The sequence below is a fragment of the Narcine bancroftii genome, chromosome 1 (genome assembly GCF_036971445.1).
Source record: "Narcine bancroftii isolate sNarBan1 chromosome 1, sNarBan1.hap1, whole genome shotgun sequence".
NCBI classification, from domain to species: Eukaryota; Metazoa; Chordata; class Chondrichthyes; order Torpediniformes; family Narcinidae; genus Narcine; species Narcine bancroftii.
This window is the reverse complement of record NC_091469.1, coordinates 32,854,093-32,871,812: the sequence shown is the minus strand read 5'-3', so window position 1 is coordinate 32,871,812 and position 17,720 is coordinate 32,854,093. Positions and strand designations below refer to the sequence as shown.

The 17,720-nt window shown below is 41.3% G+C and overlaps 1 protein-coding gene across 3 annotated transcripts in view; it reads left to right on the top strand.

Moving 5' to 3' along the window:
• LOC138757003 (phospholipid-transporting ATPase ABCA1-like) overlaps positions 1-17,720 on the top strand; it is a 154,152-nt gene that overhangs the window by 101,646 nt on the left and 34,786 nt on the right. For all 3 annotated transcript variants that reach the window (XM_069923574.1, XM_069923563.1, XM_069923581.1), the window contains 7 exons: positions 805-1,009; positions 3,094-3,207; positions 4,966-5,137; positions 7,232-7,363; positions 8,974-9,113; positions 15,941-16,078; positions 17,438-17,658. In XM_069923574.1, coding sequence (XP_069779675.1) covers positions 805-1,009; positions 3,094-3,207; positions 4,966-5,137; positions 7,232-7,363; positions 8,974-9,113; positions 15,941-16,078; positions 17,438-17,658 — 1,122 coding nt within the window. The remainder of the gene's footprint in view (positions 1-804; positions 1,010-3,093; positions 3,208-4,965; positions 5,138-7,231; positions 7,364-8,973; positions 9,114-15,940; positions 16,079-17,437; positions 17,659-17,720) is intronic.

Genomic DNA, 17,720 nt, shown 5'->3' with positions numbered 1-17,720 from the left:
CACATTGAATGGCTTTGCCTGTAGTTCGATTCTAATGTGATGTGCTAATACATATTTTTTTAAATGAACATTAATAGGAGTGAACATGAGATGTTTTGAATGTCACTTGTTAAATGGTGCACAAGTGTATTATTTGATGACCGTGCACTTATTTTCCTACATGTGAAAGCGTCCTCATTTAGTCCATTATTACTGGAATTGTTAATCTTATAATATGCCTTGACTGATGATGGTGTTGTGGGGGACAGTACTGCACTCTGCCTTTTCATCACTCACCCGCTGGCACTGATCATTTTGTTTAAACCAAGCCCAGAAGGCTGAGTTTATCATTTGGTGTTTCTTCTTTTGTATCAGAACCTTTATTTTGTTTCCATCTTGTCCTTCAAATGTTGGGCACACTCTGCAACCAGTAAAAAATCTTTGATTTTTATTTGCTGTTTTAATGTCTGTGGCATGTCAACCAATAATATGTAATATGTTGCCTCAAGGCAGCAGAGATAATGGCCTTTTTTCAGTCAAGTTGATGAAGGATTGAAGATTAGCCAATTTGTGTCTTTCTGGAAGAGATCTTGCCTTTCTTTCTCAGATGTAAGACAGTGCAACGTGACAACGCTTCTGTTCTGTGAGGCAATGCAAGGCCCAGTGATTGTGCTCAAGGGACTCAAACCCACTTGACTCAATGTTTCTGAGCTGGGATAATTCCGGCACCTCTTTTCAAAGATCACCTCATCGTTATCTACATGGCACAGACAAGATCAACTGATTGCATATCTTTCTCAATCCCACTGTCTTCTACTTTTGTAGAGTCTGCTCTCCCCAGTGGCATTTGGCTTTGGCTTTGATTACTTTGCCCAATTTGAGGAACAGGGAGTTGGTGTCCAGTGGAGCAACCTCTTTACAAGTCCATTAAAAGGCGATGAGTATAACATCACCACATCCATCATTCTGATGATCATTGACACCTTCCTCTATGCAGTTATGACTTGGTACATTGAGGCAGTATTCCCAGGTATGGATGCATTCCTGTATCTTCTTACTTCTAAGTAAGGCCACTTGTAATCATTGCATAAACCCCATTTAATCATGGAGTAATTTTGGTCATTTACCATTAATGAGTTTTGAAAGATGTACGTGCATTTCTAAACCACCTTACACCATGATGGCAAAGTCCCCAAGGCTGAACACATATACCCCAGGTTGCTGTGGCAAGCGAGGGATGAAATAACTGGAGCAGTAGCTAGGATGTTTGAGCCACCAGGGAGATGCTGGAGGATTGGAAAATGACTAGTTTTCCTATTTAAAAAAAAAAAAAAATTAATAGGAATTAACAGAATCCTGGGAATTATAAACCAGTGAGCCTTGCGTCAGTGGTGTACAAACTATTGGAGAGGATTCTTATGGATCGGATCTGTGAGGATTTGGAGAAATGCGGTCTAATCAAGGAGAGTCAGCATGGCTTTGTGAGAGGACGGTCATGGCTCATGAAAGCAATTGAATATTTTGAGGGGGTAACAAAAGATATTGATGAGGGTAGAGTGGGAGATGTGGCTTATATGGATTATAAGGTATTTGACAAGGTCCCAATGAGAGACTAGTTCAGAAAGTCATGAGGCATGGGATTCATGGAATCTTGGCTACGATGATAAAAAAAATTGGCTTGCAGGTAGAAAGCAGAGAGTAGTAGTGGAAGAAAAGTAGTCTGATGGAGGTCAGTGACTAGTGGAGTACCGCAAGGATTTGTTCTAGGACATTTGTGAATTTTATAAATGATCTGAGGGAGCAGAGTGGATCAGTAAGTTTGTGGATGATACGAAGGTTGGAGGAGTTGTGGATAGAGCTGAAGGTTGTCTAAGGTTACAGAAGGATATAGACGGGATGCAGAGTTGGGTGGAAAGATGGCAGATGGAGTTCAATCTGGATAAGTGTGAGGTGAAAAGTACAGGGTAAATTGATACATAAGAGTGTGGATGAACAGGGACTTTGCGGTCCAATCCATACATTCCTCAAGGTCTCCACTCAGGTTGATAGAATAATTAAAATGCTAGGCTTCATTAATAGGGAGATTGAGTTTAAAAAAAAATAGAGAGGTCATGTTGCAACTCTACAAATCTATGGTGAGACCACACAGAGGATTGTGTTCAATTCTGGTCACCTCATTATGGGAAGGATTTGAATGCTATCGAGAAGATGCAGAGGAGATTTACCAGGATGTTACCTGGATTGGAAAATAAGTCTTATGAGGCAAGGTAAGCACAGAAGGGACTTTTCTCTTTGGAGCATAGCAGGATGAGAGGAGGCTATAGAGGTCTACAAGTTAATGAGAAGCATAGATCAGGAATAGCAAACACCAGAGGACATCTGTACAAAGTGGAGAGAGGGAAATTTAGGGGAGACATCAGGGATATGTTTTTTTTACAGAGTTGTGGATGCCTGGAATGCATTGCCAGGGGTGGTGGAGGCTGAAACATTAGAGACTTTCAGACAGGTACATGGATGGAAGAAAAGGAGAGGATTAGGGGGTAGGGAGGATTTGGTACTTTTTAAAGAAAGAAATATATGGATCAACAAAACATTGAAGGCTGTGCTGCAGTATTTTATGTTGTATGATTACAAAAAGAGAATTTTGGCATGGGGTGGCATAGTTAGTGTAGTGGTTAGTGCAACACTGTTTCAGTGCCATCGACCCAGGTTTGTGACCCGCACTGGCTGTAAGGAGTTTGTACGTTCTCCCCTTGTCTGTGTGGTTCCCTCCAGGGGCTCCAGTTTCCTTCAACACTTCAAAAACGTACGAGGAGTTGGAGGTCAATTGGATGACATCACCTGTTAATGTGCTGTATGTCTAAATTTAAACATTTCCCATATTTAAATCACTGCTTCAGCCCCTTGGAGGTGGGAAGGATTTGTGACAAGACTCGCAGCAGTGTTGATTTCAATGCAATCCTGGTCCACTTAGACCTCATTGGCTCTGAATTGTTATCACCCATCACATAATATATATTTTTTTTTTAAAATTGGTTTTTCAGTGACAGGACACTAAGGCACATTTATTAATTTAGGTCTTCATCATTTCTTTGTACTTTATTTCCTTTTCAGGTCAATATGGAATTCCAAAACCTTGGTACTTTCTTTTTACCAAGTCTTATTGGTGTGGAGATCCAGTTTGGGATATTAAGCATTCTCCATCTGAAAAGAGTACAGATTCACAAAGTAGGTGCTAAAAACAACTTTTAAAATGAAACTTGAGCTATTTTTATTCTGCTCTATGGATTTCACCCAATCTATTGAATGGCAATGAATGTGATCATTTACTGATGAACTCCTATTGATTTTCTCATGTGTTGTAAATTTAGACCTGCTTCTTGGTGAATTAAGAGAATACTTTTCCTTCTGCAGATTATTCTATGGTTCTTAATTAATTTTTCTTTTAAAATAATGCTTTGAGAGACATTAGACATTGATCCCATAAAGTTGAGACAAACTTGTTTGAATTAAATACCAGGAAGGCACAGCAAGCTTATCTGAGATTGGGTATCCTGTGCCTCATAACATCCCAAAGTCTTTACTGTATCTACAGTCAGGCATGTTTGCTCCAGGAAAACTTAAAGCTTGAGGCTCTCAGTAATTTGGGAATTAGGACCACAATATCATCAACTTCAACATTCACCCCATCCACCAGCAGTGGCTGCAAAAGGCACTGGAGCAACTTGCCAGCAATTCTTTGGCGGTACCTTCCTAACCTTGAGACTTGACCAAAAATTACATGGAGGAGGGGGTCAGGCACCACCTGCATTCTCCCTTTGAATTATATTCTATCCTAACGTGGACAAATATTGAGATTCTTCCATTGTCATTCAATTTAAATCCTGGATTCTTCCTGAATCATGGGAGTACCTTCACACAGGAACTGCAACATCCCATCATTCCCATTATCTCAAGGACATTAGTGCACAAGTAACAAACGCTAGGGTTGCCAGTAACGTCCACATCCTGTAAACAGGTAAGTAAAATAATTCTAAATGACACCTGCTCTCATCAATTTAAGAGTGAGTGACATTCAAAGTACTACACACATTTTTCAGAAGGCTGTCTGTTTCCACTCTCTACAGGATCCTCAGCAGGACAGGTAGAAGAAAATAGAACCAAGGTTTCCGATCAATAAGGTCTCATTAGTTATCATTTCCTCTCTCTTAATTATTTTGGTTTACTCTGTAAATTTTTACAAAGGTTACACAGCATCATGGGTGAAGATACTGGGTTTATAATTGCACTGCGTTTATGAACAAGGTCAAACCTCTTTGTACTGTATACCCAGCGCTCAAGTCGTTGCAATCAGTTCCAGGCTATTGTGATGGAGGATTTTCACAGACATTCATCAAATGTAAGGAATGGAAAGCTGGTGTTAGTGAAGTGACTCTAAAATTACTGCACTGTCATTAAAGCCATATCTGGTTTCATACGTCCATAATGACAAAGGTCAGCTGTCTTTACTGGCAATTTATATTATTTAACTGAACTCTGAAGTGTTATTCCAATCTATTCAGTTCAAATAATAGGCATTTGACGTGGGCTTCACACTTCATGTGAGTGAATACTTCATCACATTCACGTGAACGCAACACAGCCATGTCGAATATGACTTAAACCATAATATTCACATAGGCAATGTCTCCTAAAAATAAATCTCTGCAGTGGACATAAAACTTGATAAAAACACTCACTAAAGCAGCTTGTAACTACTATAAGAGGAATAAACTGATCAATCTTTTAAGGGCAGTGATTATTCATCTGAACTGATTTTTCTCTCTCTCCATCAGCATGAGGATTTGTTGAATATTTTCAAAACTTTCTGATTATATTTCAGATTTCTAGCATCAGCGGGCTTTTGATTTTGTGCTATTGTATGAGATGAATTTGTGGACAGTCACTAAGTGGTTGCATGGCCTGTGGCCTTCTGTTCTATTTCAGTCTGTGTTGAAGAGGAGCCAACTCACCTTCGGCTTGGTGTTTTAATTCAAAACCTAGTCAAAATCTACCGAGATGGCAAGAAGCTGGCAGTTGATGGGCTCACACTGGGCTTTTATGAAGGCCAGATTACATCATTCCTGGGGCATAATGGCGCTGGCAAAACTACCACAATGTAAGAAGACAGCAAGGAATAAATCCTAGCAAGTTACTTGATCTCCAAATCTAGATTTAAAATGGTTTCTGCAACTGTAATACATATAGTAAAAGTTTGGTTATCTAATCATGAAAGATTTGTTGGGTATGTTAATTAAACATTTCCCGCTCATCTGCCCTGGCCCCCTCTGCCCCCATATATAACGAACATAGAATCCCCCTCATCCTCATCTATCACCCCACCAGCCTCAGCATCCAACATATTTCCTGCAAAATGTTTGACATTTACAACAGTATCCCACTTCCAGATATATCTTCCTCTCTCTGCCATCTGTAGGGACCACTCCCTTTGTGACTCCTTCATGCACTCATCCCACCCCACCAATTCTCTTCCCCCCACCCCCACCCCCATCCCACCAGCTCCTTTCCTTCTGGATGTAGGAGATGCCACACTTACACCCACACCACTTCCCTCACCATAGTCTGGGTCCCCAAACAGGCCTTTAAAGTGAAGCACGTGTGTATCCGCAGGACTGATTTAATGCATCATGTGCTCCCTTTGTGGCAATGGAGAAACTGGGTTCAGATTGGGAGACTGCTTTCCTGAGCACCTTTGCTCTGTCTGCACCAGTAACAGAGACCTTCCGGTAGTCAACCCTTTCAACTGTATGTCACACTCACATGTCTGTCCATGGCCTTGTGTTCTATCCTACCAAGACCACCTGCAATTTGGAGGAACAACCTGATTTTCATCTGGGCACTCTCCAGCCAGATTGCATTAATATCGCCTTTTCCAGTTTCTGCTAACCTGCGCTCTCCTCTTTCCCCTTCCCTTCCCCTTTTCCCATTCTCCTCCCTACTTTCCCTCTCTCTTCCCCCAGCCATCCCTCCTCCCCTTGATCTCTGTTGTCCCTTCCCTCCCTTCTCTACCTATCACCTCCTGCCTTTGTGACCACCAGTAACAGAGACCTTCCAGCAGTCAACCATTTCAGCTCTGTCACACTCACATGTCTGTCCATGGCCTTGTGTTTTATCCTACCAAGACCACCTGCAATTTGGAGGAACAACCTGATTTTCATCTGGTTTTCATCTTCTCCCCCCCCTCCCTCGCCCCCACTCTTTTGCTTGGACACTTTTTAAACATATTTCCATTCCTTGATGAAGGGCTCAAGCTCGGAATATCAGTTATGTATTTTTTTTAACATTTGCTACATAAAGGAGCTTTGTGTGTTTTTACTTCAACCATGGTATCTGCAGATTTTTGTGATTTACTTCTTGTTAATCAGACTTGTATTACTAAATACATGTACATCAAATACATAAAAGCCATACTGTATATGGAATGATACTGAATTGTGTTGAGAGGTTTCTGAAATTCTCAACCATGCAGCATCCTGGATTATAAAATACTGGATAACTAAGCTTTTACTGTGATTACATGTACCACATATTGTCTTATGAAAAACTTATTTAAAAGAGTGACGTGCAACAATGAGGAATAGATTTTCGTAAGTAGGTAGCTTATTTCATGTCTCTTCCCATTTTTACTTGTTTCTCCAATTTTTTTTCCTGCTTGTGCAAGGCATCATTAGTAGTGTGATAGAATAAAAACCTCTGCCCCCCACCCTATTTTCCCCTGTCTCCTTTATTTTCTCTCTTTTTTGTCCTCGTTTTCCCTCTGCCTCCTCTATTCTAACCTTTCCCTTGATCATATCCAATGAACATCTGTTGTCACCTGGAGTGATAGGAGAATATTACATGGAAACATCACCACCTGCAGAGTCCTTGTGCAATCTCTTCACTGTCCTGATCATTCCATCACTTACATTAGGCCCAAGCCCTGAAACACTCTAACAAATTTATATCATTTACTCTGTAAATCTTTAAAAAAAACTTTGAAGTTTAAGGTCATCGCATTGAAAATATCTATGATATGAGTATAATCCTAGAATGGAAAATGCTTCTCCAAATTAAATCAAATTCAAAACAACGCAAAGAAAATAATGAGGGATTAAATGGTGTCATTCAAAATTTTCATTTATCACATCTTAGGATAGTTTTAGATTTTGAATAATATGGTGCAAGTTCTAATGTTGTCAATTTTTTTTTGCAGGTCAGTATTGACAGGATTGTTCCCACCAACCTCTGGAACAGCCTATATACTGGGCAAAGATATTCTTACTGAAATGAATTCCATCCGGCAAAGCCTGGGAGTATGCCCACAGCACAATGTCCTTTTTGATCTGTGAGTAAACTTCGTGCATTTTCGCGGGTGTTACAGATAGCAATAGCAAGTCCAGCAAATTAGCCAAACTCCAGGCGACTGGGACCTCACCCATGGTTAACATCAATAAGAATGTCTCTGATGAAACAAAAATTTATTTCCCTGCTTTTCACAGTATCTCAGGATATAATTAGTCAGGTCCCTAGAATTTATCCAGCTTTATGAACTTTAATACTACCAGACCCTCCTCTTATGTAATGTGGATATTCTCTCCCCTGAATCTCTTGCTTTCCATGACTCTCTCCTTAGTTAATACAGATGAGTGACATTCATTCAGGCTCCAATGGCTCCATATATAACATATATAGATAACCACATTGATGTTTAAGGCGACCAATTCATTCCCTTAGAACTCTTTTGCTGTTAATATAGAATTTTTCAGGATTTTCCTTTATTTGTCAAAGCTATCTTCTGCCTTTTTTTGCCCTCCTCGTCTCCTACATCCCTCATGTTCAAAGGATTTTCTTGATCCCAGTGGCCTCTACTTCAAATGGGTGTCCATTTTCCTGACCAGATTTTTATAATAGATATTTTTCTTTTTAAGTTTTTAAGGTAACAGAAACTTCCATATCCCTCGTCAACCAGGGTTCATCAATCCTGCCAGCCTTGTCCTTCACTTTCCCAGGATCATGCTTCCCTGAAGTCTCACTGTTTCATTTTTAAAATTTAAATTTAAACCTACAGCACAGTAACAGGCTATTTCAGCCCACGAGTCCATGCCAGCCAATTAACTTACACCCACAGTACATTTCGAATGGTGGGAGGAAACCGGAGCACCCGAGGAAAGCCCACGTGGACACTGGGAGAACCTACAAACCCCTTCCCGATTGCTGGCATGGTAAAAGCATTTCACTAACTGCTATGCCAACCACGCCGCCCACCTTAAAAGCCTCCATCTTGCCAATTGTGTCTTTACTTGCAAATGATCTCTCTCAATCAGGAGCCTTCTAGAATATTCATCAGCACTCAGTATTTTCCACAAACATTTATCCTTTCTGAATTACTGGCTGGACTTGAGGCCTAGAGTTACCCAATGAATGAAACATATTTAAAAGAGTGAAATGTGGGACAAATATATGAAATTGTCATAATTTATATTTAATTTTCTCTACAGTTTTTGTTTTTTCCTCTTGTTGCCTCCTGCCATTTCTACTTGTTGTTTCCTCTTGTTACCTCCTGCCATTTCTACTTTGATTGTACCTTACAATTTAAGAGGGAGAATAGACAGTGTCTTCTTGTGTTTAACATCAGCCAAACATCAGTCTAAATGATCTTGGTGATGAGAAGAGAGACTTCAGTGAAACTCATTATCATTTTTTTTTGAGCTTTGCTTCTTGATCACTGAAATTAAGACCTAGGTGACTCTAATATTTTGGAGGTCACTTAATTTTCCATTGCACAAGCCATATCTTTCATTTGTTTGTTTTTGGCAATGCAAGAAATATTGCCCACCTCAACATTTTCAGACTGGCTTTTCTACCTTTCCCTACTTTTCCCTAAATGTATTGCCAAGCAGCATGCAAGTTCTCTGTCAAACTCTTTGTAACTGAAGACTGTTATAAATCTTTAAGGCTGACTGTTGAGGAGCACGTTTGGTTTTATGCACGGCTCAAGGGATTGTCAGCGAAAGAAGTGGAGCGAGAGGTGGACCAGATGGTTCAGGATGTGAAGCTGCCTAATAAACGCAAAGAAACAACTAACAAGCTTTCCGGTATGTTCTTCTGTGGAGTGTAAATGTTTACAAATAATGGCAATTAATTTATTCATGGACACTTCTGCTCTGCAATTCATCATTTGTCTTTCATTAAAACATTGCCTTTTGTATGAAGGATGCACATGCAAGTGTCACCTCAAAGCCTACCTCTTTAATCAAGGTGCCTAAATAGGCTTTTTCAGGTGCATTCTACGCTAAGAATGCACCTGAAGAAGCAGAAGTGGCCCTTTAAATTGCCATTCAGGTGGCAGTGCTGAAAGCGCAACGCTGCCCCCCTGAAGGACACAGCTGCACAGGATGCAGTTCTGCACACAATCCGGCTCCTGCCCAGTGTCAGCTGTGATCAGCAGCCTGACCCTTTAACATCCGTTTTCAGCCAGCTGCATTCAGGTGGCTGCGGGAGCCACTGAGCTGAGCTGATTATCCCTCTCGGAGGAGGGTTACGTAGCTCGCCTCGAGCGCCTCCTGCACATTCGGGTGGCCTCAAAACAGCCACATATTGGCTAAACATGCGGCTTTACGTGCGGGGCAATTGGCCACCTGAAAGTGCCTAATGTCTTCTCATCTGGTCCATGATAAGCTTTGCAGATACTCTTCTTGGAATTGCCTTGGGACATGACAGCTGCTTCATGTGTTGTTGATGGGAGTAGTTTTAATCTCTGTCTCCTCATCCTACCATTAATGCTTAATTTAATTGGTGAAAAAACTTTTTTTTCTGATGCCATTTAACCTTTCTATTTTTATGCATCTAGATCTCAGATGCTTCTGTTCCAAGTTCTTATTCTCTTCTCATACATCAACATACTCGGTGCTTTCAAGCTGCCTTGTAAAATGGGTGAACTGGGCGTTTTGCCCAGTTAGCGCTCCACTCACAAGGCAGCTTGAAAGGATTTGACCCAGTTAGCTTGCTCATAAAACAACTGGGTCACTGCTCTACCTCTGACATAGTCGGGGAACCCAGTTAAACTTGCCTAGGTCTCATCCACTGGCAGCTTGAAAACGAAAATGGTGACCCGATTATTTTGGTGACATCAGCGCTTGTGTGCGTGCATCACCGGGCAGCATGTTGGTGTCAAGTTCAAATGTAGAGAAGGAACTCCGTAGTGCAAGTCAGGATAGAGGGTATTATAACATGGTTTAAAGGTGCTTTCCAGGAGGAGCAAGGTTAAAATCTTTTGCTTCATTTCATCCAGTTAGTGTGTAACACGTCTCTCACTGCATCATTGCCCGGGGGAGGGGGGGTGTGGTGGGATCCCCCTTAAATTGCTGGGTTGGCAATTTAATGGGGAAATCCCCCTGCAGGTTAAAAGGTGCAGGGAGCACCTTCGACCCATTAAACGCACCTGGGTCCCAGGTCCGGCTGATTAAAAGCGCCTACTGAGGATTAATTAGACTGCTTCTACACTGTCTCTAATGCCTGAGGGGCTCATTTCTTTCTCAAGGATCAAAACTGTATTCAGGGTAGATTTAAATAATTGGGACCTACAAATGCTGGAAATCTGAAATAAAATAGTGAAACCCCAATTTTACACACCTTGATTTAACATGAATTTGGATATAGCACGATGAGTCTTTGGACTTTTGTTTTTACTCTTTCCAGAATGGAAGCGTTATTTTGGTGTGTTAGCTCACTTTTTTAAGGAAATAAACTCAAAATGATGATTGCTAATATTCTTGAATGTTTTTTTTGCTCTTTTGTTTATTAAAAAGCTTTACTGAAATTTAATTTGTTTTAATTTCTAACATAACAATAAATCTTTAATTCAAAGTTAATTTACTTGCCCGAAGGTAAACTGTGCAAAAAAAAAAAGAAAAAAGTCAAATAGGGTGAAAATAGGGGTGTTTTAGGATGTCAAGACAATCTGAACACTGATTTTCTTGAACCCTGATTTAGCATGATGCTGCTTTTTTCACGATAACATTTCATGGACCCCAACGATTGCATTATAATAATGGGGCCACTATGCAGAAAAAACAATCATTGCTAACCAGTCCTGGAGCTGGAAATTAGTTGAAAATGCAGGAGGGAGCAGTGTGAGAGAACTTCACAGATCTCCTGACAGAAGGAGGAGGAAAACTTCTTCATAGCATGTACACCTTGAGTGGTGTAGTAAACCAGACAAGGACTGCAGATGTTGGATCATAAGTTTTGGAAAAAGAGCCCTGACCCAAAATGTTGACTATTTATTTCTCTCCATGGATTGTGCCCTCTTGTAAAGAATAGTGATGGAGCGGATCAGTGGGATAAATGTAGAGAGGGTGATTCCACTTACAGGCCATAAAGTCTTACAGCATCAAAACAGGCCATTTGGCCCAGCATATCCTTGCTGACCTCAAATACCCATCTAAACAAATCTCATTTACCAGCACTTTGTCTCTAATATTCTATGCTCATTTACAAACTTCTTGATTGTTGGAGAGAGTCTGTTTCCCCCACCCACTCAGGCAATGCATTTAGGTTACAACAGCCCTCTGGATTTAAAAAAAAAATCTTCCTCAGTTCCACTCTGATCCTCAAACTTGTGTCTTTATAGGATTCAAAATCAGGTGTTAAAAGCATGATAGTTTGTTGCAGTTACAAATCAGAAATCAGAAGTATGGTTAGAATATTTACATAACCTGCTACCTCAAAGAATAGATGATCAAAATAGCACATGTACTTTTAATGGAAATGCAAAAGAAAATTCTGCTGAGAGAGGGGAAACCTGCATGTAGCGTAAAAAGACCACCTTAGAACTGTTGAGTAGTGGCCTGTTTCATTGCTGTACCGTCAATGGAATCCCATGAATCCCTCCAGAACTGTGCTGAGTTAATCACTTTTTATGGACTGCCTTATTAAATGTTTTAAGGGAGATTTAAATATATGCAGAAAGAATGTGTTTAATTGAAAACATGGAGCTCCATCCCTTCCCCTCTGCCCTCCCCCCTCTTTTTTTATTCAGGAGTCTACCTGGTTTTCCAAATTTCCGAAGAAGGGCTCAGGCCTGAAACATTGATGGTCTTTTTCTTCCTATGTATTCTGTGTGACCTGCTGTGTTTTTCCAGTGCTTTTGTGTAAAGGTCTTAAACCTTTATAGAGGCAGCCTCTTCCACAGATTTGGCTACTCTCTGAGGGTTGGGGGGGGGGAGCTGTTCCTCCTCATCCAAAATCTACTCCCTGAATCTTGAGGCTATGTCCCCTAGTTCTAGTCTCTCCAACCAGTGGAAATAACTTTTCTGCCTCTGTCTTATCCATCGCTTTCACAATCTTACATGCTTCTTTCAGATCCCCTCTCACTCTTCTGAATTCCAGAAAATATAGTCTCAGGCGACTCGATCTCTTCTCATAGGCTAAATGCTTTATCCCTGGAATCAACCTGGTAAATATTCTCTACACTGCCTCTGAAGCCAGTATGTCCTTTCCAAAGCAAGGATAGAAAAACTGGAGCTGCAGCCTCACCAATATTCTGTATAGATGCAGCAGAAACTCCATTTTCTTTAATTCAATCCCTTTTGCAAAAAAAACCTACATTCCATTTGCCTTCTAGATTAGTGTTCAATCTGCAAATCAACCTTTGCCATTCATGCACAAACACACCCAAGTCTCTCAGCACCACAGCATGCTGTAATTATTTACCATTTAAATGGAGAAATGAAGGAAATGGTCAGGAAGTGTGATATGTTTGAAGACCCATTTAAGTTCATTGTTTCATCCATTGTCATGTGTTATTCCATTATTCTGATAATACACAAGGTTTCTGCAGATTTCCCAGCAATTGAAATCCCTGCGTATTTCCTCTGGCTTGCGCTCAAGACAGAGTGAGTGTTTGCTCAGTTGCGAGGATGCTACAGATGACCTATTTGCTCACAGTAGATTCTGGAAGGATATTAACTGGCACCTTTCCAGTACCAGCTTCACTTTCGAACTCGGCAGGGAGGCGAAACTGAGAATGCAGGGAGGGCCAGTGTAGTAGCTCTCATGGCTGATTGGAGCAATCTCCTCCTTGCTAAACAACTTGGGAATAAAGGCTCAAATCATTTCCAGCTGTCACCATTATTAACTGTACCAAGTGTGCAGCCATAGGACTGTTTGTTCTTGGTGTACTTGCAGTATTTTCACAAGGGTTACTAGAGTTCATTGGCAGAAGGAATTGAAGGGAGTACTTTTCCTCTACTGTTTTTTTTTTTGGAGCAGTCTTTGTAATTTCCATTGTAAGATTTTGATTATTGCAGCATAGCATATTACAAGTACATTTTAACTTGCATTTCCCTCAACTAGTTTTCTCCCTCCCTTTCCCATAAAGTACTGGCCACTTATCATGGTGCAATTCAGTGAACAAGTCAGGATCACTCATTCCGTTAACAGTGCCTTGCCAGCAGGAAATGATCTCTTGATCTCATCTGACATCCAATGGCTGCCAAGAGCAAGGATTATGAGGGGATTCTGTTTTATCTTTTGATTCCAACCCCTGCCTGAACTAGGGGTGCAGTGTGAACATTGCTATTCCTCCTCAGATCATCAAAATTACCCTCACTGGTTATTTATTGGTCGCGTCCATATATTTATCCTCTAAATATATATATTTGGACTCTATCCAATATACTTTCTTTTCACCTATCAATATACACTTGGACTCTTTTATCCCTTGTGATTTATCCAACTTTCAAATTTGGAAAACAAAATTCAATAGCCTTGCATAATCAGTGTAGTGGTTCTACTTTCTTTGGCTTGGCTTCGCGGACGAAGATTTATGGAGGAGTAAAGTCCACGTCAGCTGCAGCCTCGTTTGTGGCTGACAAGTCCGATGCGGGACAAGCAGACACAGTTGCAGCGGTTGCAAGGGAAAATTGGTTGGTTGGGGTTGGGTTTTTCCTCCTTTGTCTTTTGACAGTGAGGTGGGCTCTGCGGTCTTCTTCAAAGGAGGTTGCTGCCCGCCGAACTGTGAGGCGCCAAGATGCACAGTTTGAGGCGAGATCAGCCCACTGGCGGTGATCAATGTGGCAGGCACCAAGAGCTTTCTTTAGGCAGTCCTTGTACCTCTTCTTTGGTGCACCTCTGTCTCGGTGGCCAGTGGAGAGCTCGCCATATAACACGATCTTGGGAAGGCGATGGTCCTCCATTCTGGAGACATGACCTACCCAGCGCAGTTTGATCTTCAGCAACGTGGATTCGATGCTGTCGGCCTCTGCCATCTCGAGTACTTCGATGTTGGAGATGAAGTTGCTCCAATGAATGTTGAGGATGGAGTGGAGACAACGCTGGTGGAAGCGTTCTAGGAGCCTTAGGTGATGCTGGTAAAGGACCCATGATTCGGAGCCGAACAGGAGTGTGGGTATGACAACGGCTCTGTATATGCTAATCTTTGTGAGGTTTTTCAGTTGGTTGTTTTTCCAGACTCTTTTGTGTAGTCTTCCAAAGGCGCTATTTGCCTTGGCGAGTCTGTTGTCTATCTCGTTGTCGATCCTTGCATCCGATGAAATGGTGCAGCCGAGATATGTAAACTGGTTGACCGTGTTGAGTTTTGTGTGCCCAATGGAGATGTGGGGGGGCTGGTAGTCATGGTGGGGAGCTGGCTGATGGAGGACCTCAGTTTTTTTCAGGCTGACTTCCAGGCCAAACATTTTGGCAGTTTCCGCAAAACAGGACGTCAAGCGCTGAAGAGCTGGCTCTGAATGGGCAACTAAAGCGGCATCATCTGCAAAGAGTAGTTCACGGACAAGTTGCTCTTGTGTCTTGGTGTGAGCTTGCAGGCACCTCAGATTGAAGAGACTGCCATCCGTGCGGTACCAGATGTAAACAGCGTCTTCATTGTTGAGGTCTTTCATGGCTTGTTTCAGCATCATGCTGAAGAAGATTGAAAAGAGGGTTGGTGCGAGAACGCAGCCTTGCTTCACGCCATTGTTTATGGAGAAGGGTTCAGAGAGCTCATTGCTGTATCTGACCCGACCTTGTTGGTTTTCGTGCAGTTGGATAACCATGTTGAGGAACTTTGGGGGGCATCCGAGGTTACCATAGTGCTATTACAGCCCCAGTGATCCAGTTTCGAATCCAGCACTATCTGTAAGGAGTTTGTACGTTTTCCCTGTGACTGCATGGTTTTCCGCCAGATGGTCCAGTTTGCTCTCACATTCAAAAGATATATGTGGTTAGTAGTTAATTGGTCACGTGTAATTGGACAGCGCAGCTCGTGGGTCAGAAGGGCTTATTATTTGCACTGATGTCTGAATTAAAATTATAATTTTTTTTAAAGAAACAATGAGTTTCTAAAGACAATGGTTTGATGATCACTAAGTTCAGTAAAGGGTTCCTACCGGAAATGTTGACTGTCTATTTTGATTCATGGATCCTGCCTGACACATTAGGTTCCTCCAGCTTCTCTTTGTTCATTCAAAACACCAGCATCTGCAGTTTTTGTATTTCTTTCAGAAATATCTTGCAGTTTTACATTTTCCAGCTTCTGTGCGACATCAGACACAACACCCAAAACAGTAGTTGTATATCTTTGCCTCCTTTGGATGCTGCAGGACCTGCTGAGTTTCTCCAGAACTTTTGTGTATTTACTGCAATCATTGTGTCTTCAAGTCATTGGTTGCCTCCCAATTGTTGTTGTTGAGCATCTAGCCAAGACATTTGGTACAAAGCCATTATATTAAAAAAAAAACAATAAATGTTGTCCTTTCCTGTTCTCCTGTGGCATCATGAGAAGAATCTACTCTGATCCTCCATCCCTCTTCAGGAGGGCAGAGAGGAGCTTCAAGTGTAGTCCTTGAGTAACTTAGATTTATTGCCTTGGGAATGTAACTTCACATTGCAGTTAACTGAGTGACTTTTGTTTCTTGTACAGGTGGGATGCAACGCAAACTTTCAGTGGCCCTTGCTTTTGTTGGTGGTTCAAAAGTTGTCATCTTGGATGAGCCAACTGCAGGAGTTGACCCGTACTCACGCCGGGGAATATGGGATCTGCTGCTCAAATATCGCCAAGGTAAGACTATAATGGAGTCTGAAGTGACAAGGCTTTCTTTTAAAAAAAAAATAAAATAAAATAAAAATTGCTGAATGTAGCAGACAAATGAAAATCTACAACATGAAAAATGTCACTCAGCCCAGTGCTGGCTAGTAAACAAGGACTGTAATAAGGGGAACTATGAGGGGGAAAAAGTGGTGGGCAGATGGAAACTTATGGGAGAGTGGATCAGGAGGGGGAAGTGTGTGGGAAGTAAGTAGATGGAGCCAGGCCAGATGGAAAATAATCCCACTGGTCACCTAGGCACAATTGGAGTCTGGAATAGACTCTCACCACATCAAAAAAGCATATCAATATCACAAACAACTCAGCACTTCTCGAAGATAGCTCACCATCACCAGAGCAAGTAAAGAGGGACAACAAAAGTTGGCCTTGTTGGAAACACCTGTGAAAGAATAATTAAAAAAAAATCTATGTTATGTTACCTGAAAATAGTCTCGACTGCAATCATTAATGTGTGCTGGACTTGAATTGAGTCGTGTTGTATTGAAGCAGCAATGCTTCCTAATCCATGGTGACTTTTGCAATCTCTGTGCCTTGTTCCAGGTTCCTAATGTTCCCAGCACTACCCTCCATTAAAGTTACATTTTAACTGTGCTTTGAAAGTTGCTGTAATACAAGGCTGTATCCTATTAGTGCTAGACTGTAATGCACAGGGATGCATTACAGCTAAGTTGACAGCTAAATGCCATGTTTTAGAAGACTGGGAACACACATTGTGCTTCTTGCCATGACTGTAACTTCGAAAAACTGTTGCTGTCAACTGCCAAGTGTTGAATTGCATAAAAGTTAAATCCTTCTCACTTAGATTATTCAGCTGTTCCCTTACAGTAAAAATGGATAAAAAGCAGAGAACTTGACCAATTCATGATTTCACTTTTAAAATAATATACAGTGTTGCCAAAGTTAATCAGTCTTAAAGCGAAAAAGCCTGAAGTAGATAGAAATCAGAAACTATATTACAGCTTGAAACTGGTATTTCATCAGGAGCCACCTATCTATTTACTCAAAGGCACCAAGATACGAGTATAAAATTCACCCACATGTGCTTAAATCGGGCTCACCTGCAAGTATTTAGTTACCATGATTGCTGAAGTGTACGGCATGTGTGTTTATGAAGGGACGTTATGCCCCTTTTGGGAGATATTATTGATGTGGTTTGATTGTGTGATGACACAGTGTTGATTCTGACTTTTGATGCAACACAGCTGCTTAAAAGTCTGGTGATTTATACAATAATGACCAGAGAAGAAATAATAAAAGCCAAAATGTGTTGTGGAAATATCCTGAATCTATTGCTTCCCCCCCCCCCCCCAGGTCGAACTATTATCCTCTCCACTCATCACATGGATGAGGCTGATCTGCTAGGAGATCGGATTGCCATCATTTCCAATGGAAAGCTCTGTTGTTGTGGATCATCGCTTTACCTGAAGAACCAGCTGGGAACCGGTTACTACCTCACCCTGGTTAAGAAAGATTTGGAGCCATCCCTCAGCTCCTGCAGAAACAGCAGCAGCACCATGTCCTACCTGAAAAAGGTAAATGCTAATGGCATTGGTTAGCATACGAGAAAATTGCCAATGTTTTCAAGGCAACCCTG